Source organism: Paroedura picta, chromosome 3, assembly GCF_049243985.1.
Source record: "Paroedura picta isolate Pp20150507F chromosome 3, Ppicta_v3.0, whole genome shotgun sequence".
Lineage (NCBI taxonomy): Eukaryota > Metazoa > Chordata > Lepidosauria > Squamata > Gekkonidae > Paroedura > Paroedura picta.
This window is the reverse complement of record NC_135371.1, coordinates 59,011,688-59,034,916: the sequence shown is the minus strand read 5'-3', so window position 1 is coordinate 59,034,916 and position 23,229 is coordinate 59,011,688. Positions and strand designations below refer to the sequence as shown.

General features: G+C 44.8%; 1 protein-coding gene and 1 long non-coding RNA gene across 4 annotated transcripts in view; one reads left to right on the top strand and one right to left on the bottom strand.

Annotated features, from left to right (window-relative positions):
* Window positions 1-23,229, top strand: part of GRM2 (glutamate metabotropic receptor 2) — a 107,153-nt gene that overhangs the window by 61,427 nt on the left and 22,497 nt on the right. For all 3 annotated transcript variants that reach the window (XM_077325884.1, XM_077325885.1, XM_077325887.1), the window contains one exon: window positions 21,653-22,490. In XM_077325884.1, the coding sequence (XP_077181999.1) occupies window positions 21,653-22,490 (838 nt within the window). The remainder of the gene's footprint in view (window positions 1-21,652; window positions 22,491-23,229) is intronic.
* LOC143832083 (uncharacterized) lies at window positions 708-9,265 on the bottom strand. Its single transcript, XR_013229082.1, has 4 exons — window positions 9,018-9,265; window positions 8,771-8,903; window positions 7,055-7,126; window positions 708-780 (listed from the first exon to the last, which is right to left on the bottom strand). It is a non-coding gene; the product is annotated as an uncharacterized LOC143832083 (long non-coding RNA).

Below are 23,229 nucleotides of genomic sequence, written 5' to 3'. Positions count from 1 at the left end.
ATGTCTGTCTTCAGCATCCACCAATGGAACCGATCCTTAACGGTCCTTAACGGTCAGGTCCTAATTTTTTAATCCTTCTGCTGGAAGACCTTTGTTAGCGCCATGCACGTGGGGACTGAAAAAGGTGGGAGCACTGTTTCACCACCCATCCAGAGCAGAAAAATGATCATCTGCATCTGGTCAACCCACAACTTCAAAATAGCTATGTGTGAATCACTTCTTTGTGATGCACACGCCCACAGTGACTCACTGCAACCTCAGTTGACTCAAATTTCATCCATTACTTTTGAGCTTTTACCTTGAGGCTTCCTCCCAATGCAGTATTTGAAAGCTACATTTGAGAAACAGGAGATTCTAAACCATGTCTTTTACCAATGGAAGTCTGAGAACAGCCTTGTCTACCTTTTGCATGGAGTTTATTTACCCAATAATAATTTCAATGTTCAAGTTCACACCCTCACAGGCTGGGTTGCTGCTCGAAAAGTTGCTGGCAGCTCTCAGGTAGGAGTAGTGCCGCCAGTGGTTTTGGATGATTAGGGCTGCCTTCTGATACTTCTGGTACTGGGTTTTCTTAAGCCACATCTGAAAGATGGACTGCAGGAGGACAGCAGACTTCTTAGGCCAAATGTACATCACCAGTTCCCTCATTCTTTGCTTTCCCTGTTGCTGGCAGGAAACACGCGCCCACCACCTCTGGATGCACCACACGCAGATGACCGCATATCTCACAGTGCGCCGGACTAGTTCACCACGCCACCAGGCTTGGATCGTGACAGCAGCCTGGAAGGGAAATTAAGGAGGGAAATCTCATTGTCAGCTTATAAATTGAGAAACAATAAACTGGCTGTCACAATAATGTTAGCAAAGTGGCAACCAAAAGTGTTTTCCTGATAGATCCAAGAATCAGTGATTTAACAATGAAGGCCAAGGTAATGAACAGACATAAATGAGGCGTTAACAATACATGTGTTCTAGTCTTTTGCCATCTGAGATGAATGACTAGGCCACTGCTTTACATTTCAATGAATAAACAATATTTCTCTACCAATTCTCTATCAATTATCATTGATTCCACACAGTGTAGACCTGCAGAACTCTTTGCGGTGGTCAAGGGCCTAGAGCAGGGGTAGTCTGTGAATGCTGGCAGGGGCTCATAGGAATTGTAGTCCATGGACATCTGGAGGACCGCAGTTTGACTAACCCTGGCCTAGAGGGTTCTGGCCTGTGGGAGGAGGCAGACAACCCAGTGGTTTGCTATGATGAGTTTGCTCAACACTTTCCAGATAAAACCTCTTCCATCTGTTCCAATTTGGACTCTACATTAGCAGTAAAAAGACTGGATGGTCCCATAGTGCTGATTTGTCCAGTTGTGTGAAATACCTTCCAGCTTATTCTGTCTGAGGATATGGAAAGGCTTCTTGAAGGTTTGAGGCCTATCTCCTCTGATATGACCCTCCCTCCCTTGCCCAGTTGGTTAAATCAGCTAGGAAGGGGCTGAGGGACTAGGTCCCAGAGATAGGAAATGCCTTCTTAAGAGAGTGTCTTTAAGTGAGCAGTGTTGCACCCACTCTTAAATAACTTACTCTGGACTCAGGAGAGTTGAATAAGTATGGTTCAGTCTCAAATGTACCATTGTTCAACAAATTTTGAATGAATGAATGAATGAATGAATGAATGAATGAATGAATGAATGAATGAATGAATGAATGAATGAATGATGACTGGCCAACTTCAGAAATTTCTGATTGAAGTGATTGTTTGAATCCTGTCCAGTCTGGTTTTAGAAGGTGGTAGAATCTCCTTTGCTGGAAGTGTTTAGGAGGAGATTGGATGGGCACCTGTCATGAGTGTGGGCTTTAAATCTATGAGTCCGTGTTTTTTAAGTCCTTGAGAATGCTGGACTGGATAGACATCTCTGGTCTCTTTCACCTCTGTGTGTGATTCTGATTCAGCCCTTGGTATGGCACTGCCTTAGTCATACTGGCAGATGGCAGATCTAGCAGATGACCAGTTCCATAAAATGGACAGGGGTAGTGCAACCTGTAATAATTCTTCTGGACCTCTCAGCAGCTTTTAATACCATTGATCATGGATATCCTGTGGATTGTCATAAGGTTGAGACAAGGAGGCAGCATTTGGTGGTGACTTTTTATAGTAGAGACAGAGTTGTAATGCAATAACCCCTTTTTAAAAAAAGGTCAGATGTTTTGGGATGGAAGGAGGGAGGGGGAGGAAGAGAGGGGGAGAGAGAATGGTGATGAGGTGGGGGCATGCAGAAATGACTCAAAACAGCAGGTGGGAGGGGAAAAAAACAAATGAAAGCATTTATCCATTGGGCAACCCTGAATTAGATTCCGTCTTGAAAAGTGAAATCCCTGTAACTGGGATTTCCATAACCACACAGTAAGTGAGAGGGCGATTTGGGTCTGTGCCTGGAAAAGCAGATTTTAGTGCGGAAATAGACAAAAATGTTGGCCAGTTAAAAAGGCAAATCTGAACGATATCACTAGTGCATAAATGGTCTTGTGTAGCCTTACCTGGATGGCCCAGGCTAGCCCAATCTTGTCACATCTCAGAAATTAAGCAAGGTCAGCTAGTATTTAGATACTAATGCCATCAAGGATGTCCAGGGTCAATACCCAGAGGCAAGCATGTCTGTTGCTTTGCTAGAGGTCAGCTCTAACTTGATGACAAAAGAACCAACTTCATGTATCAATCATTTTTTCAGAGCAATAGCAGTGCTTATTTACAGCTATTATTTTTCTAGCCCCAGTCATGGATATGCATATTAATAACTACAGGTTTTATTAAAGGTGGGAGGGAACAAACTTTTGGAAGTGTGAGAAATAGCCTTGTTGCCTAGTTCATTTACCGATGCCCTGAAGATGTAAAATGCTTAGATGCATGGACATAAGAAGCAGCATACAAGTTTTTTTCTTCCCCCCTCCCCCACAAAAAACAAGAAAAGGGAGAAATCCTTTTACAAACAACTAGAGATAGCTTGACTCTTTTAAAAACAATGTCGGGGGCATTCAACAAGTGCCCTTAAAAGTTTTTGTTTATTTTTATTTGGATTTTTAAACCACCCATTCTTTGCGGCTCTGGGTGGTTTACATGGAACACTGCATAAATTTACATGGAACATTATAACAATCTATAACATTATATAATTTTCAATATAACATCACAATCTAACAGTAACAACTACAACACAACGTGAATAACAACAACGCTGGGGAGATCAAATTGTTCAGTCATGGCACGATGTCTGAGGGGGGACCAGAAGATGTTCCAAGTCGGTCGTCCTCAAGCAAATGCCTGGTGGAGGAGCTCCCTGTGGGAGTTCAGGCAGGGCTCTGATCTCCTCAGGGAGCTCATTCCACCAGGTGGAGGCCAGGACCGAGAAAGCTCTGGCCCTTGTTGAAGTCCGACGTGCTTCTCTGGGGCCAGGGATCCGCAGCCAATTGGAGGTGGCAGAGCGTAAGGCTTTTTGGGGGGTATAAGCAGGGAGGTGGTCTCTCAGATACACTGGGCCCAAACCACGTATGACCTTAAAGGTGATTACCAAAATCCTTAAACTTAATCCAGAATTCAACTGGTTGTTAATCCAAGTTGTTGGAGTACCGGCTGGATGTGGGATCTCCATGATGTTTTAGTGGGAATCCTGGCCGCGGCATTCTGCACCAGTTGTAGTTTCCGGATGAAGGATAAGGGTAGGCCTGCATAGAGTGAGTTGCAGCAGTCCAGTCTAGAGGTGACCATCACATGGATCACTGTGGCTAGGTGTTCTGGGTCCAGGTAGGGCGCTAATAGCTTGGCTTGGTGGAGGTGGTAAAATGCCAGCCGTGCTGCCTTCGTGACCTGGGCTTCCATTGTAAGGGAAACATCCCGGATCATGCCCAGGTTCCTGGTGGAGTGCATTGCTGAGAGCTGCACATAGTCCAGGGTGGGATGACACACTTCCTCCCATAGTCCCTTGCTACCCAACCACAGGACCGCTGTCTTTGCAGGGTTGAGCTTCAGACAACTCTGCTTGATCCATTATGATAATAAACAAATTAAATAATACTGATTGCTCTTCAAGGAGACTACTAGTAGACTGAGTACCATCCCATATACAGTGAATCTGTACAGAGTAAATGGATCAAACCTGGCATAAGATTACACTGTAAACCAGAAAGTACTTGAAGTTGGAATAAGACTGGAGTACTGAGGTGTGGGTGCCATTGTCAGTAAAGGGGCATGTACTTCCTGGTCTCTAAAAAGATAACTTCCATACAGGCCCTTGATAAGCTTAATACGTTCAGCTCACAGACCTTATGGTTCTGATGAGATAGCTCTGTCCCTCTAATTTGGATCCTATGGGCTGTAGACAGAGCTGCACTTCAAAAACAGCCATTTTCTGACTTGTCTGCTACTACTACTGTAACGGGGTACCTCAGGGCTCGGGGCTCGGCCCGGTACTTTTTAACATATTTATTAATGATCTAGATGAGGGGGTGGAGGGACTACTCATCAAGTTTGCAGATGACACCAAATTGGGAGGACTGGCAAATACTCCGGAAGATAGAGACAGAGTTCAATGAGATCTGAACACAATGGAAAAATGGGCAAATGAGAATAAGATGCAATTTAATAAAGATAAGTGTAAAGTTCTGCATCTGGGTCAGAAAAATGAAAAGCATGCCTACTGGATGGGGGATACGCTTCTAGGTAACACTGTGTGTGAACAAGACCTTGGGGTACTTGTGGATTGTAAACTAAACATGAGCAGGCAGTGTGATGCAGTAATAAAAAAGGCAAATGCCATTTTGGGCTGTATCAACATGGGCATCACATCAAAATCACAAGATGTCATAGTCCCATTGTATACGGCACTGGTCAGACCACACCTGGAGTACTGTGTGCAGTTCTGGAGGCCTCACTTCAAGAAGGACATAGATAAAATTTAAAGGGTACAGAGGAGAGCGACTAAGATGATCTGGGGCCAAGGGACCAAGCCCTATGAAGACAGGTTGAGGGACTTGGGAATGTTCAGCCTGGAGAAAAGGAGGTTGAGAGGGGACATGATAGTCCTCTTTAAGTATTTGAAAGGTTGTAACTTGGAGGAGGGCGGGATGCTGTTTCTGTTGGCTGCAGAGGAGAGGACACACAGTAATGGGTTTAAACTACAAGTACAACGATATAGGCTAGATATCAGGAAATAAATTTTCACAGTCAGAGTAGTTCAGCAGTGGAATAGGCTGCCTAAGGAGGTGGTGAACTCCCCCTCACTGGCAGTCTTCAAGCAAAGGTTGGATACACACTTTTCTTGGATGCTTTAGGATGCTTAGGGCTGATCCTGTGTAGAGCAGGGGGTTGGACTAGATGGCCTGTGTGGCCCCTTCCAACTCTATGATTCTGTGATTCCCATGAGTCAATGAATCCACAGGAATACCATGGTGACCGAAGTGGAGGGTTGCCCATGGGGGAAAATTGGCAAATATTGCCATCCCCATCTTCTGTGAACAGAAGTACATAGGATGAATGGAAAGGACAGAAAATCAATATTATCATCCTGCAATATGCATAGCACCTTCTTATGCCCTCTTGGCATTAACTTTCTGGGTATTACTTTCTCTTGCCTTGAAAACCCCACAGGGTCACCATAAGTCAGCTATGATGATGACTCTCTCCATATTCATGTGTGTGTGTGTGTGTGTGTGTGTGTGTGTGTGTGTGTGTGTGTGTGTGTGTGTGTGATATATAGAGAGAGGGAGAGAGAGAGTTAATGTTTTAGATGCTGGTTATTCATTAGCCAGTTTGATTCATCACCTTCACTCCAACACAATGGGAAGGGAGGGAAAGCTGTGTCAGCCAAAGACCTTTGGTACCTGAAGCGGAAAATCCAGATGGCCCCCCTGCTCCATTTGTTAACATGGGGTACACTCTAACAGGAAGGTCTGTACATGCATGCTTCATTGAAACGTGAAAGAGCATGATTGTGCCCTTGCCAACTCCCTCTCATTTCATTGTGGTTTATGTAAGAAAACTTCCCATAAAGCCATACACTGAAATAAACGTCAATCTTTTAGGGACTACTTGACTCCTGGGTAATCTGGGTAATCTTCCCACAACACTGTTCCCCAGAGGTGTCCCACAGTGTTTGCTTAATAGCAACCAACTCTGTCCTATAGGACATATCTGCCTCTTCTTGCCCTAATAGAAGATTATATCTGACGGGGAAATAGGAAACAGAATATCCTGCATGGTCATGGATCCTTGCTTTTGCCCTGCTTTATATTTCAAAGCCCTTTAAAAAAAATCACAAGATGGAGTGATCGATGTATTGGCTTTTTGATTTGCTGACCCATTTGAGCTATTAAAGCCTGCCAGACATGAATAACGTAAGATTTCCTGGCTGGAGAGTTTCAGTAGAATCACATACTGTTCCTATCTTGACTCTTACTTGTCTTGTGCTTGCGGCATAACATTCTTCACAGTGTTCACCGCTTGTCTGTCTTTTTAAGAAGTGCATCATACAATGTACTAGGGATCTATTTTCCTTTTGATTCAATGCACACAGCATGCATCCTTGATAAGCACCCATAATAACTGAGGAAATGCCTCCTAAGCAACGTGTGTCTGGGGACTGGAGGGTATTTGCCACAGTTAAGAAGGAGAAACGTAAACACCTCCTATTCTGCAGTGGTTAATTTATGTGTATGTGACAAAGCCATTACCTGACACAGAGGCTAATGTTACAGAATGTTAATGTTACAGAGGCTAATGTTACTACTCACAGTCAGAGTAGTTCAGCAGTGGAATAGGCTGCCTAAGGAGGTGGTGAACTCCCCCTCACTGGCAGTCTTCAAGCAAAGGTTGGATACACACTTTTCTTGGATGCCTTAGGATGCTTTGGTCTGATCCTGCGTTGAACAGGGGGTTGGACTAGATGGCCTGTATGGCCCCTTCCAACTCTATGATTCTATGAGAATGTTCAAAGGACAGTGAGAACAACATATAACTGAGTTCCATCAGTTTACTGTTGGCCACATCCAAGCTTGGTACACACCTTAATTGCTTCATACAGAGGTGGTACTGGTTCAGGGTAAGCTGATTCCTCATCAGCATGACTCCTTGGGTACTGGGCATCCAGGGCAATGGAAAAGAGAAAAAAACATGGTTAGGACAAAGAAGAGCTTAAGGCTTAAGCAATGAGAAAATCCCAACCGATACTGCGTCCTTCGCGACAAGAACTCTCAAGCTGATAACACTAACCAAGACTTCCCCTGGGATTCTGCCATGTATATAATTTAGCACATATTAGGGACAAAGATTTGGAAGAACAATTGACCAGAATATACCTTACTATTAGGCATATCTTGTTCTTCTGTTCTGGAAAAAAATATGCTCCAGCATTTCAGACTTGTCTAGAAACCACAGCCTTAGTTCAAGCCTCCAAATTCCAAATAGGCATGGGCATGCTTTGGCTATCCATTGAAGACTGAAATACACTCTGTGCAGGCTGAGAAATTTCTCATGATTGCCTCATGTGTGTTCCAGTAAGAGCTCAGCTCCAGCATTCCCACCATAACTCTTGAACTAGGCTTCTGTGAGCTCCAACTCAAATTACATACTATGGGTACATCCAGAATAGCCAAAAGGATCACACAAAAGAAGGGCACAAACCTGGTAGCAGCAACCAACAGAGAGCATCACATGAACATTTAGAAGAGTTGGTTCTTATATGCCACTTTTCTCTCCCTGAAGGAGTCTCAAAGTGGCTTCCAGTCACCTTCCCATTCCTCTCCCCACAACAGACACCTTGTGAGGTGGGTGAGGCTGAGAGAGCCCTGACATTACTGCTTAGTCAGAACAGTTTTATCAGTACCCTGGTGAGCCCAAGGTCACCCAGCTGGCTGCATGTGGGGGAGCGCAGACTTGAACCTGGCTTGCCAGATTTGAAGTCCGCACTCCTAACCACTGTACCAGGCAGATGCAAGATAACAACTGATGCTCCTAGAAGTGCACAGCAGCCAAATGGGGCTTTCCAATGTTCAAATGCATTGCCTGTATCCAACATATTGATTCCAATTTTAAATAGGTCATTGTTAGGAATAAAGTTGATTACAGTTCATGTTGGCATATTTAGAAATTCTCTAATTAGAATGCAAAAGTACTTGACCATAAGAGAAGCTTGGAAGTTAATGGTTTTAGTTTCTCTCTGTCTCTGCTGGGCTACATTCAAGGACACGTCATTAGTAAGACACACTGAATAGTAACTATAACTAACATAAGTGATTATTAGTTTGTTGCCCGAAAAAGCACACGTTATCTGAGGAAACTGAGGTCAAGGGGTGAGGAACACAATAGAGAACAGTCATTGTTGTCTTATCAGGGCTCTCGGTAACATCTGAGCATAGAAATAGGTTCAAAACAAAGCCTGCCAGCAATTTAATTTAATCATTGACTTTTCTCTTAGCTATGTTCAGGCCACTGCTGTTCCGTCTCTGGGCTGCATTTTTTCCTTGGGAAAAAAAATCTGTGATGGATTCTTGGTGTGTTGTGTGAGATTCAGTGCTATAGTTCCTTCAGTGTTTCCATGACTTCTACAATCTGAAAGTGTGGAACTCAACATATTGGGAGGGGGGTTGCTTTCACCACCTCCAAACCCAAGCTTTCACACTTTAATCAAATCTGTGTGCAGAGTCTACATATGGACAAACTGTATTCGGGACTTGTACCCTGCATTTTACAGGATGCGATAACATGGATAGAATGTGCTCACCTGTGTATGTACGTAGGCTGTGCGCAGAGCTGATCAAAGTACGGGGGATTGAGTAGAGCTAATTACTACAATCCTGATCCTCTTTCCATCTGTTCTTACTTCTTGGGGGGGGGGGAGGTCTTCTGCCTGTCGTCTATAAATGGGAGGACAACAGGGCAGAACAGGGTCTTTTTCTATGATGTCCATGATGAACAGATATTATATCACTGCACAACCTGTAAATACTAAAGATGTAGATTCCACTTACACAACATGAGCACAGTGGTCGTCCCGAGCATATTCCTCCCATGATGGACTTCCTTCAGGAAAAGACCATGTTTCAGGGACAGGAGATGTTTGACTCCCAGCAACTGAAGGGCTGTTAGAACAGCAGCCTGGACTTGGGTTGTACACTCTGATGTCACAATGAATGCGCTGACACCCCCCGCTCTGGTCCTGACCATCACTATTGATTTATTTACTTATAGATTTATTTATATAGTGCCCCTCTCAGATTTGCTGCCTGGGTCTGTCCTTAATGACAATCTGTTGCTGCTAATTGGCTGGACCGGAGAGGAGTCACTGGTAGGTGTGCACGTGCCATGGAAACGGACTGAGGAGGTTTTTCCTTCTGGTGCAGGACTCGTAATCAATGGTGAGGCTGTGGAGGCAGAGCAGGGAGGTGCGGAGTGGGCAAAACCTTAATAGCGTTAGATGGATGTTCGTCCAAGCAAGTGATTGCAGCTGCCAATAGCTGGCATGTTAGCCAATCCTTTCTTCTTCATGCCTAACTGGGATTAATAGCGCACATGGCTGAATATCGTTTTCTCTTACAAATTCAAGGCAAATGTCTCCTGTGATTCACGCTACACTAACACAGCACAGGCATATCCTGTGATTCCACAAAACACATGTCTTGCTTAAACAGCAGCCCAATGGTACATAGAAAACCCCTTTTGAAGTTGAGGGATGTTTCCCATGCCGTTTCTGCTGTGGCACAGGGTAAAAAAGGTAAAAGGTGAAGCACCGGGTCATGTCTGACCCTTGGGGTGACGCCCTCTAGCGTTTTCATGGCAGACTCAATACGGGGTGGTTTGCCAGTGCCTTCCCCAGTCATTACCGTTTACCCCCCAGCAAGCTGGGTACTCATTTTACCGACCTCGGAAGGATGGAAGGCTGAGTCAACCTTGAGCCGGCTGCTGAGATCGAACTCCCAACCTCATGGACAGACGCTTCAGACTGCATGTCTGCTGTCTTACCACTCTGCGCCACAAGAGGCTCAGTGGCACGGGGTAGCCTGTATTCCTTTTCAGATACATCATTGCTATTAAATTAATCTGTGAATTCCAAACAGCCATGTAGGTGTGCCCAGAGGGCTTGTAGCACAGGGTAGCCATAGCCAACTCACAAAATAAAAGTCCTCAAATCAGTGAAAGGCCTGGTGGAAGAAGTGGTTCAGAAGTGGAGGCCACTGTTAAAACAACCTGTGCACCCATGGCAGACAGTTAAGAACTGTGACTGAGAAGGGAGGGAGATGGTTTTGCCCCTGGTTTTCTAGAAACTGGGCCAAATGCAAAAAATAAAAAGTGGCCCAGCCACTCATTTGTGTGCATCTGTTGTTAAGACATAAAGTTCAGTACTTTCCTACAGGCCCTCTGGGCACACCTACATGGCTGTTTGGATTTCACAGATTAATTTAATAGCAAAGATGTATCTGAAAAGGAATACAGGCTCTTTGGGATTCTCTTGTGCTCCCCTCTTGCTGTTCACTGCAGTGTAGTGACTCAGGCAAGTGTTTGGGAATCTGTCTCAAGGGAAGGCTGAAATTTCAGGTCTGACAGTTCTCTACCTCTGCTCAGCTCGAGCTCCAGCATCTCCATAGTGGTTATAATTCAGTGTGCAAAAGTGACAGCGGGTGAAGCATGGTTATTGAGAGTCTCACTCTTTGCATTTCCTCTTCCCTGTTATTGGGCCTGTTCCCTTGTGATGTCATGTTGCTCTAAGATTTGGGGCGAAATGCAATTCTCTGTAGCGCGAAAAAGTAATTGCATGGGAATTACAGCCCACTTGCCTCTAATGTACATAATTAGATTCCTTCTGGTTCAAGGCTAATCTATCCAATTCTACCAATCGACATAGGAATTTCTAGTGACCATAATACTAAGGACTATATGTCTGAGCCCATAAAATGGCTTCCCCAGCTAACCAGCTTCCTGTGTTGCAGTTACTCTGTATTATGGGAATGTGTCTCATGGGGTTCCATGATGCCTTAACTTTGAGCATTGCTCTGTATCTGAGCAGTGTGATTTCAAGATTTTTTTTCTACAGCTGGGAGAACTATCTCGTTTTAATGCTGATCGGAAATGAATAACTTAGCCTTTAGGTCTCAGAAACACATAAAAAGTGCAGACAGTAAAGAAAGTTATCTCTGAGGAGCCTGGTTAGATTTCAGACTTTTTTAAAAAAAAGGAATACTTTAACCATAAATTTGTTTGTATTTACAAGCAGTAGATTAAAACAATGGTTGTGTGAGATCTATGAACAGATTTCTACAGTGGTTAATAAACGAGAATTTTGGCCACATTGTCAATCTATATGCAGAATACGTCATAAGGAAAGATTTAGATTAAGCTGGAGTGAAAACTGGAAGGAACATTAACAATCTGAGATATGCAGGTGACACCACATTTCTGGCTGAAAACAGGGAAGACTCGAAACATTAACCTCTGAAGGTTAACACAGAATGTGCCAAAGCAGAGATGCAGCTCAATATCAAGAAGAACAAAGTAATGACTACTGAATAATTATAAGACTTTAAGATTGGCAATGAAGAAAATGATCAAGATATTTTATTCCTTGGCTCCATCATCTACTGAAAAGAAGACTGCAACCAAGAAACCAGAAGAAGACTGAGAATGGAAAGGATGGCCATAAAGGAATTAGTTAAGAGTAAGGATATGTCACTGGTGACTACAATCAAGATAATTCATGCTACAGTATTTGCCATTGCTGTATATGAGTGTGAAAGCTGGGCAATGAAGAAAGCTGACTGGAAGAAAGTTGATTTGTTTGAAATGTGGTGTTGCAGAAGGGTGACCTTGTAGGGTTTTCAAGGCAAGAGACATTCAGAAGTGGTTTGCCATTGCCTGCCTCCGTGTCACAAACCTAGTATTCTACAGGTCTTCCATCCATTTACTAGCCAGGGCTGCCCCTCTTAGATTTTGAGATCTGATAAGATCAAGCTGGCCTGGGCTATCCAGGTAAGGGTCCCATGCTATATAGCCAATTAAGATTGATCTCCGTAGGTCCATTATTAGATTTGGAAGGAACAAAAGATGAACAGAATGAGATCCTCCCCCCCCCTCCCTGCCTTCCAGAATCTCCTACATGCCGAAGAGTAGAAAGGTTGGCATGGATCAGCAAAACCATGCTGGAGGAAAGTTGAACCCATGATACTACAATTTGTTACCCTTTAAAGAACACTGGAGAAATCCATTAATCAGTCTTCCAGCATCTTGTTGCTGTGGTCCTTCGGTGATGCCCACTATCATCCACAAGCTTGAATTAGTTATCACCAATAATCTCAAGGTATAGGCCCCCATTTTCCAGAACGTACAGCCTAATACATCTGCCTCCTCCAAAGGCACTCATTCACCTGATGGGAGCTTTCCCTGACATAATAGCTGTAACGACAAGAAAGAAAACTCTTTTTTGCTAAACAAATCCTATTTCACAACTCGTTTTACCTGAACAGATCATTTTACATTTGAACAAAAGATTTCACGTTGTTCCACCAGCTGTTACTGAAACTATCTACCTCAATTGTAATTATGGTGGTTAAATAAACAATGGTCCATTAACAATAGAGGAATGGCTGCATTATTACCAGGGAATTAAAATGGCCTTGAGTTTTATTTGGATTCTTTTAAAAGGACACTTTGTGGAATTTATGAATTACAACATCGCACTAATCATTCAGAAATAAGGCCTGACAGGTGTGAAAGATGGTTCCCATTCCCCATCACACCTATGCCTAAACATGAGGCTTAAGGTCAAATGCCCTTGACAGGGCCTGGAGGGAGTCGTTAGAGAGTAATTTGCTGTCCCTGGTGCCTTATTGCAGTGGCAGAATGTAATTTTCTGCTTAAAACGTTTTTTTGTGCATGTTAATTATGCAGCAAGGTTTTGACACATCCTGAGCTGTGAAATGTGTTCTGGCGTGTGACTTGGAGGAGCCTATTGGATTGCGGGGCCTTTCTCTAGCCTGCCTCTTTTGTACTCTTTCTTTTTAACAAGCTCATTAGTGAGGATTTTTCTCTCCTTTGAAGATAATGAGCATTACTGCAGAGCTTCTGGAATGAGTGGACAATTTGAGCTGTGGATTGCAGCAGGACCATCCATCGCTCTGATGCATATTTTAACTTGCTGGTTGCTCGCTTGACTTCTCAGCTTGGCATTTTCTTCCTCCACTGGCAGGGCAGACAGAAAGGCAACAGGAGAAGCTTTCCCCCATCATGGCATGTGGGAAAGCTTGAGATGTACAAGAATGGCTTGTGTGCAGTTTTGGCATGTTGCCCAAATGACAGGACTCCACCTTATGCTGCCTCTGCCATGAATGATGTGGCAGCCTCCGTAGTAATGGTGATCATTCTGCTTTTTCTGATGTGATTCTATTTCAAAATATAATTAGCTGCTGCTCTGTTTCTAATACTAACCTAGCATGTTTTGTCCTATCCTCAATTATTTTGCATGTGTGTGGGGGGGAGGGGTGCTTTTCCCAGTACCTTCTGGCAGCATTCCACAAAATCCCCTTATTTCTACCTTGCCTTGTCTCAGAAACAGAATAATCTGTGAAGTGGTTTGTTCCTGTTACCTTGTCAATACAAAGAGGTAACTGATGGTCCAAATTTTATCAGCATTAAAAAACTTTGCTCTGGGCACATGAGTGCTGGACTGCAGAGGAAACTGAAGGCAGACAGAACAAAGCAGCAGACCAAAAAGCCAAGTCAAACAGAGGAACGTCTTGATTTCTTAGAACTTGGGTGATATATGACATACATAATGTTGTGACTGGATCTGTGCTATGCAGATCATTCCATTGTCCCTAGAAGAGTTTATTTCAGTTCACCTATGGCTCCTTCTACTGACACAACCATGGCTGGTTGCATTCAGATCATTTATATAACATTCCAAAAGGAAGCCAAAACGGCAGGCTGAGCCCCGTGGCCCCACGTGCACTGCAGGAGCTGCTCAGCTGAAAGCCATCCAACAGCAGCACAGAAGAAGGTGAGGGACAGAGGCACCTAAGCCCAGTGTCACAGGAGCTCTCAGGATCCCCAGGATGCAGAGAAAATGGAGAAAATGGCTGCTTTGGAGATCAGAGTCTATAGCATTGTAGTCTCCTGGGGCTCCTTCCATCCCCAAAATCTCCAGGTACCTCCCAATCCACCTCTGCTGAATTCAGGCATCACCCCCCCTCCCCAAAAAAAAAGAAAGAAAGAAAAGAAAAAGAGCCAATTAAGCTGAGACAGTGTAACTCTTTTTTATTCTTGTGCACACTCCATCCTCTGCCCTCCCTTCAATAAGGGATTCCTGGTTTGAAACAAGCCCTGGTTTCCTGTCATGTACAAAGGCATGTGCCTGAGAGAACTGAACATAGCATAAAGCTAGGTGCCAAGGCCGGGTTCTTGCTTGGAGTCATCCAGATCACACACAGAACTGGAAGAGGCCACAGAGGGCCATTCAGTCCAGCCCCCCACAGTCTTCGGGACTTAAAAATCACCAATCTTCTCCTATAAACTTCCAGTGAAGGAGACTCCACTACCCTCGGGGGCAGCGAATTCCATCTATGAATGACCCTCACCAGAAAATGTTTTCTGATATTACATGGAACCTCCTTTGCTGTAATTTGAATCCATTACGCCTTGTCCTTCTCTCTAAAGCTGCAATAAACAAGTTGGCTCCGTCTTCCACAGGTCTACTTTTTACGTCGTTAAACACAGCTATCCTGTCACCCCTCCTCCACAGACCCAACTCCCTCAACCTTTCCTCATCAGACTTGGATTTCAGCCCTTCAACAATCCTAGTTGCCCTCCTCTGAACACATTCCAACTTGTCAATATCCTGGTTTGTTTAGTCCTCCCAATATGGGAGTCTAAGCCACAGCAGTATCCTGATGCGTTTACTTGGCAGATGCCTTCTGGGAACAAGAGATAGCCCCCCGCCCCTTCTGCTAGGATTATTGGAAGGATCTCCGGCAGAGCAAAGAATATACGGAGGCTCAGTCCTTCAAATCCACGCAGCCAGAGAGAGTTTGTCAGGTTAAAGCTTCTCCATCATCCAGAAGCCTAGTAGGATCTGGCCTTTGACTGCTTCCAGGATGGTTTACGGGTCCTTTTGTATTGGCTGAGCTTCAGCACGGCCAAACCCTCTCCTCCTACACTCTTTGCTGCATTGGAAGGACATGCATCACTACACTGCACTCCTGTGGGGCAAGGGTTTATTTCTGGATGGTTCCTAAAGAATAAAAGCACACCATTAATCTATAAAATATAGCTTCATAACAACTAGGAGAATGGCTTCAGACCACAAGGGAAATAATGACAGGGGGAAATTATGACCCAGATCAACCTGTTTCAGCTATTGGTCATTAATGCTCTAGAGAGAGAACCCAGGCCTTGGTCATTATGGCTTGTTTTGAGAAATCTCTCCTGCGTAGAGCTAATAGCTTTGCGTTTCTTTTCACCAAGGCATTTTTAACCAGTAATGTTATTGATTTCTTAAAAACATATGAGGAATATGACAATCTGAAGAAAAATAAACTTAAAAGTGTGATGATTGAGACAAGAACAAAATGCAATAAGTGGTTCAAACATTCACTAGATCGGCATTAGTTCTTCAAATAAAGTAAGGGTATAGGACACCTCTTTTATGTGGTGGGGATACACAAGAGACTGAATATTAGACAGCTGAACTGGAACATCACACAGGGTACGCATTAAATATTGTCACTATCATAACAAAAAGCCAAACCAAAAAGGAGTACATGGAGAAAGTTTTGGATGCTGTTGTAATGAAAACATCACCAACAGGTACCTAATAGCAAGAGAAACATGGAAGGTGCAATGTCCTGAATGTTAAAGTGTTCCTAGCTACCCCCCCCCCCCAAATGTTTATGGACTTGCATTTGCTCTTTCTGTCTGGGAAGTCCTCCTTTTCTGTCCCTGTTCTGTGAGGACCCCAATCCTCATCATGCTAGACTTCTTTCTTCCTTAACTCTCTCAGTTTGTGTTGTGTTACAGTTCCTTTACAACTATGGTCTGAACTTTTAAGAAAACGTTGTGATTTAGTCCTTATAATGTACTAGAATTGGGAAGTGCGCTGGTGAGATAAGCAAAGGGCAAGCTGAATAGATAATCTGAAGGCCATAGTTTAAGGGGGAGGGGGAACAGTCTAATCTGTTGCTTCTCTGAGAATATACCCAAAACAAAACGTGTTTAAGATCAAATACTTGGGAGAGCAAACTTGGTGTGGTGGTTAAGAGTGGCCGTCTCTAATCTGGAGAACTGGGTTTGATTCCCTGCTCCTCCACATGCAGCCAGCTGGGTGACCTTGGGCTAGTCACAGTACTCTTAGAGCTCTTTCAGCCTCATCTACCTGTTGTGGGGAGAGGAAGGATCAATTATAAGGCACTTTAAGACTCCTTCAGGTAATGAAAAGTGAGGTATAAAAACCAACTCTTCTTTTCTGGAAATTGGATGTGCTCTATGTGGGAACAGCTATTTTTGGCTGGAACACGTGCTAGATATTCTGGTTGGAAGACACCCCTGACAATTAGATTATCTGCTAAATCATGAATTATTAAAGAAGGGATTCAGTTCAAATTTTCATTAGTTAATTTCTTCATCACATATGCACTATAGAACCTATTGAGAACATACCATTAATCAAAATTATTCATAAGTATTGTAGCCTTCTCAAAGGCTATACACGGCTTTCATGCCCGATCACTTATTCCTTACAGGCTGGTCAGATTTAATTTCTTCACCACTACAACCCAGCCTGGGGCATGGAGCCTGGTTGGCTGTCCTGCAGCCCACTCAATGGTGGGCAACCCTTTGCTGGTTTGGCAACTTTTCTCTGCCATCAAGATAGGGAGAGGAATTTAGGTATTTAGAAATCTACAATATACATAGTTAATGTGCTGCATGTGACCTGGAATGGGGCGGGGGGAAGATTTGCTAGGTATTTTTGTAGTGTTCCATATTTCAGGCATCAGTGAATGCGAGGGAAAGATTTCACAGGAAAGAGTCACAGCAAAGTTCAAAAGCTTGTTCTTAGCTGAATTTATGGTTGAATTTGAAAGAAGATTTCATAATACACATGGAAAAAACAAATGGGGTGGGGGGAGATGCCCTCCCTCAGTGGTGTGCCTGCCATAGAAAAAATTCAAGCTGACTACTTAACCGGCATTCTAATTGGGTTGTCAAATTTCCATCAATATTTAGTTTGTTTTAGACAGCACGCTTTCTTTGGACAGCACCTGTAAATGTTATGGACATTTGTGCCAATTATACGTGCAAATAGCCAGGAAGACAGTCCACAGAATGCTTTATGAACACATTTACATTTATGCCTGTGCAGTCGGGATTAGAAGCGTGACTGTTTATGTTGATCAGTCTTGAGGCTCATCTGTTTGCTAAGCAAGAGGATTTTACAAATCTAGATCCAGACAGTAAAACTCAGAATTGCTTCCAGCAACAAAGACAAGTGCCCATTGCAGACCGGCGACTCCAGAACAAAACAGATCTTGGTTTGCTTGTCTACTGTGGAAGCTGGGTGTCATTTAGTCCAGTTAAAGAACCAGATATAAGTCAAAAGATACTATGGTGTCATGAGGCTACTGCCATTCGCTTGCCAGTTTGGAAGTGTAATCCCCATCCCACTGAGGTCTGTGGCTAAGTGCCTATTGATTTGACCTGGGTTAAACTCCAGGATTTCAGCTGTTAGAACGGCAGCAAAATTTCCCCCAAATGTCATCCAACTGTCTGAGCTCACATCTGTTTGAATGAGACTGCAAGAAGCCTGTAATAATAGCCTCCATTAAATACCCTGTTCGTCTCAGTGTGGGGTTAATTTGGATGGCCTGTGAAGATAATGTAGGTCATTCCTACACCACAGGCTATCCTGTTCTATCTTGCTTAGATTTATGGTGTCTGCAGAGCATGTGCCAATGTCAGCTGCATTGTGGACTCCTACAAATCCAGGGCATTTTCTTTTCTGCCCATGGACTGAATGCTGCAACAAGGAATTGTCCTGTCACTCTTAGACAACACTTTGATTGTCTTCCACACGCTTCAGTCTGCCTGCTGTAGTTTTCTTAATGTACTAGTAATAAAGCCTGCTGTAAAAATAATACAGCAGGTGCTAGCCATCCACAACCGCCGTGGCAGCGCTGTGTGGGCGGTTGGGAAAGGCTGGTCCCCCCCCTGAACTTCCCCTCCACTGGGTAGAATGCTCCCCAGGACCCAGGGAGGGCCAGGACTGGCTCTGAGAGCTGGTGACCTGGCTCCCAGGGGCTTGGGGAGTCAGAACCACCTCCCAAAGGGAAAGGGGGAACCTGGGGCATGGGGTTGGGGGGAGGGAAAGCACTCCCGAAGGCCGGGGAGGACGATTGGCGTCCGCCACGGGGCCTGGGGAGTGGGTTTCCTCCCCCAATGCAAAAACGCTCCCCAGACCCTTGGGAGGGCATTCAGCGAGCCGCGGATTGCCCTCCCTTGGGCCTGGGGAGTGTTTTTCCTCCCCTCAGCCATCAAAAATGCTCCCCAGGCCCTGGGGAGGGCACTGGGTGACTCAGCGAGCCATCCAGCAGCGTCCCTGAGGTCTGGGGACCCGTTAACGGGTAGATGGCGGGGGCCAGAGGCCTACTTTCGCTCTCGGCGGCCAGCACAGGAATGGCTGCCGTGGAACGAAGGTTAGGCCTTGTGGGGGGTGGGGCGGGTTGGGAGGCGCTTTGCGCCTCCCAATTGGTTCACACCTCCCGATTGGGCCCTCCACTTGTCAGTCCAGGGGAAGGGGCCTATCGGCACCCTTCCTCATCCTGGACAGGGCCCGCCCTCGGGGCCCTTACTGCTTTATTTATTCTGCTCTACTAGGAGCGGTTAAAGATAATAAGAGCTGGTCAGTTGTGCTATGTCAAGCACTGCAACTTTGTGTCAGCTCTTTCCACTCGGAACAGCAACACTGTGGAAGATTTCTGTCTGCTCTAATTTTAGGTCAGAGCAAGCTGAAGAAGGGGAGCAGCATGCCCCTCTTTGAAATGAAATCTGCACAGTGACGGCTCAGCCAAAATGTTCAGAGGTTTCCTTTCAGACAATACAGCTCAGGTGCAAGTCACGGGAACTTCAGCGAGGCATTAAAGCGCTGTGCAAATCACTCACTCAGGCAAGCAAGCCCAAATGACGCCAGCCGTGCTATTTGTTAACCTAATTCCCTTTATAAGACAGTGAAATGGGTTATGCATCCAATTAGGAATTCACTTTCAACAGCAAAGAACCTCAATCCTATGGTTTGAATATCCGATTGCCAGGCTGCCTGTCCATGTGGGCTTTTCAGAGTTCACAGTCGCATCACAGAGTACTGGGCATGCCTCTACATCTTGACAGATAGACATTTTTTAACAATTGTCCCATTCTCATAATCAGAAAGAAAAAATTGAAAAGTGTCTGCTGACGATTCAGCTGCTAGCTTAGGCAGAGCCACCAGGGAGTAGAGTTCCTGTCCCTTGCTCAGCCTTTCTACGGTTTCTCATGAAGCAAGATATGTTAAAGACTTATGACCTGTGCACTTTTGTTTAGAATTTAGGCTCAATTCAGTTCATGGTTTGTGCTAGCCCTAGTTCAGAGGTCGAGCCACAGTTTGAGTTTCCAAATGTACAAGAGGCAAACTATGATCCACTTAAGGGCCTCTTGGGGCACAGAGTGGTGAGGCAGCAGACATGCAGTCTGAAGCTCTGCCCATGAGGCTGGGAGTTCAATCCCAGCAGCCGGCTCAAGGTTGACTCAGCCTTCCATCCTTCCGAGGTCGGTAAAATGAGTACCCAGCTTGCTGGGGGGGTAAACAGTAATGACTGGGGAAGGCACTGGCAAACCACCCCGTATTGAGTCTGCCATGAAAACGCTAGAGGGCGTCACCCCAAGGGTCGGACATGACCCGGTGCTTGCACAGGGGATACCTTTACCTATACCTTTTTATAATCCACTTTTCTTAGAAACCGAAGGTAGATTATGCAGTGTAAAACAAGGCAATCCAATAGCATGAGACAGCCAACAATTAATGCAATTGGACTACAAAGTAGTGACAATGAAGAAAGGCACCAGACACGATATGTCACTAAAAGCACACAAATGAAATTACGAAAGTAGAAAACACTGCAGTAAGAACAAGATAAATGCATACAGTCAGAGCGGGAGAGATTCTGATCCTTGGCTGTTTCTGCAGTACTGAAAGATACTACAGTGGCCTTCCACAAGGAACAAAACTTTTACACAAAAATTGGGCTCTTAAGGAGCAGATCCAAATGCAATCCCTGTTTGCCATATGGCAGAAACCATGATTTCTCCCCCTCTCTTTGGAAGGCAATTCACAGTTATCCAATGAGGAAGCTCAGGATTCAAGGTTGCTTCCTCTTCCTTTCCTGTCTCAAGTGATAACATGTCAATCCCACCCACTGATTTGAGTGCCACAGGAATCGAGGGATGGGGGGATTCATTTTAAAATTTTTATTGCATTATGGCACAAGTGCGTTATTGTACAAGACAGAAAAAGGGGGAGAGGCCTAATGGGAGGTGGGACCGCCCGCTCTCCTGATGAAAATGCAAAACGCATGCTGCTATTGGAACAGAGCAATGTCCATAGTACAGGTACTATTATTATTTTTTTTATTATTATTTTATTTTTTAGATTTATTTCCCGCCTCTCCCGACAGGCTCGAGGCAGGTCACAACAACTAACCCCATTAAAATTCCCATTAAAACATCAATCTACTAACATGACGGCTAAAAATCCCATCCCTCCCCATTACCATTCAAATATCTTGCCAAACCATAGTTACTATAATTCCACCACTTTAACCATGATTTCTAATTCTGATTAGCCAATGTAGACTAAGGATTACCAGTTCAAAGCTATAGTTAAGATGCCTAACCATGATTTATTCTGAATCAAACCTTAGAGGAGAATTGTTTCACTTAGGATTTAGAGAAGGGTAGGCCAAGAGCCTCTTGTGGCACAGAGTGGCAAGGCAGCAGACATGCAGTCTGAAAGCTCTGCCCACGAGGCTGGGAGTTCAATCCCAGCAGCCGGCTCAAGGTTGACTCAGCCTTCCATCCTTCCGAGGTCGGTAAAATGAGTACCCAGCTTGCTGGGGGGTAAACGGTAATGACTGGGGAAGGCACTGGCAAACCACCCCGTATTGAGTCTGCCATGAAAATGCTAGAGGGCGTCAGCCCAAGGGTCAGGCATGACCCGGCGCTTGCACAGGGGATACCTTTACCTTTAGGCGAACAGGATCCGCTTGGACAATACATTTAAATAGAACATTCTCATCTTGATAGTGCTTGGAATAGAGAGCCAATGTAGCATAGCACATGGCTAGGAGGTACGGGTTAAATAAAGTATCCACATTTGTGAGACTCACTGGGTGAATCTGGGCCTGTCATTCAGTCTCAGCCTCATCTAACTCACAGATTTGTTATGAGGGCAAAATAGGGAGAACAATACTGCTACCCTCAGGGGCTTGCAGGAAGAGATGGAGAAAACCTTAATACATAGAACTGTCCCCCTTACCTCTTCTTCTCTGCACCATATTGCTGTTGCTGAACAAGACCCTTTTTCTCCCCTCAGGTGGCCAACCTCCTGCGACTGTTCCAGATCCCTCAGATCAGCTATGCCTCCACCAGTGCCAAACTCAGCGACAAATCTCGCTACGATTACTTTGCCCGCACTGTCCCCCCAGACTTCTTCCAAGCCAAGGCTATGTCTGAGATCCTCCGCTTCTTCAACTGGACCTATGTCTCCACAGTGGCCTCAGAAGGTGACTATGGCGAAACGGGCATTGAAGCTTTTGAGTTGCAAGCTCGAGCCCGCAACATTTGCATCGCCACCTCGGAGAAAGTGGGGCGCTCCATGAACAAGAATACTTTTGACGGGGTGATCAAGGCACTGCTGCAGAAGCCCAGTGCTAGGGTGGTGGTTCTGTTCACCCGGAGTGAAGATGCTCGGGAGCTGTTGGCAGCTGCCCACAGGATCAATGTGTCCTTCACATGGGTGGCCAGTGATGGCTGGGGTGCCCTCGAGAGCGTGGTGGCTGGCAGTGAATCTATAGCTGAAGGAGCTATCACTATTGAACTGGCATCCTACCCAATACAGGAATTTGCTGTGTACTTTCGGAACCTCGACCCCTACAACAACAGCAGAAACCCTTGGTTCCGGGAGTTCTGGGAACATAAGTTCCAGTGCAGTTTTCACAACCAGAACTGCAGCCGTCATTCTCTGAAGACAGGCAAGTTTGAGCAGGAATCCAAGATCATGTTTGTAGTCAATGCAGTCTATGCTATGGCCCATGCTCTTCATAACATGTACCAGGCACTATGCCCCAACGCTACCAAGCTCTGTGATTCCATGAAGCCGGTGAATGGCAAAAGGTTCTACAAGGAGTTCATGCTCAATGTAACATTTGATGGTAAGACAATTTGTGCTGTGGGAATCAAGGACTTGCTATACAGTAGAGAAGGAACAGCAGGAGAAAGGAGTCTAATTCTAAAGCAGTCTGTGAGGTCTCAAGATTACTTCTCATGTTAATCAGGGAGATATATTTTCCATGCTGGGTACATGCACCTATAGCTGTGATCAGCTAAGAGTTTCCTACAGGCAAGCTTTTCCAGCATGCCCATTAATCTGCTGAATTGCCTCCTATTCAATAGCTAGTCTCAATCACGTCCCGCATTTTTAAGAAACTGCTCAGATAGTGAACTATAGTTCTGCTATGCGAAGCATGCCTAGAGATCTGACTAGCCATAATTTTCCTTCCATTTATTCAGTTTTTATGTTGCAGTGAAGATCGTGTCGATATAAGAAAAGCCCTTCTGAAGCAGGAAAGGGATTTTATTGTAAGAAACCTAAACATATCTAATTCATTTCCCAGCTGTAGATTATGGAGGAGAATCCACAGGCTCGTTTTTTGGAGCCCAATGATATTCAGATCCTCAATTTCATATCTTTCCACCTCCAATCTTCTGCTTATGAATTTGTTCAGGCACTATCTAAAGCAGGCTTTCATGAAACCCTGGGGTTTCTTGTTGGCCTGGAAGGATTTCCCGGATGGATGGATGGATAGATAGATGGATAGATGGATCGATGGATCGATGGATAGATGGAAAGATGGATAGAGGTTTCTCGAAGCCTGAAGAATGTTTCAGGGG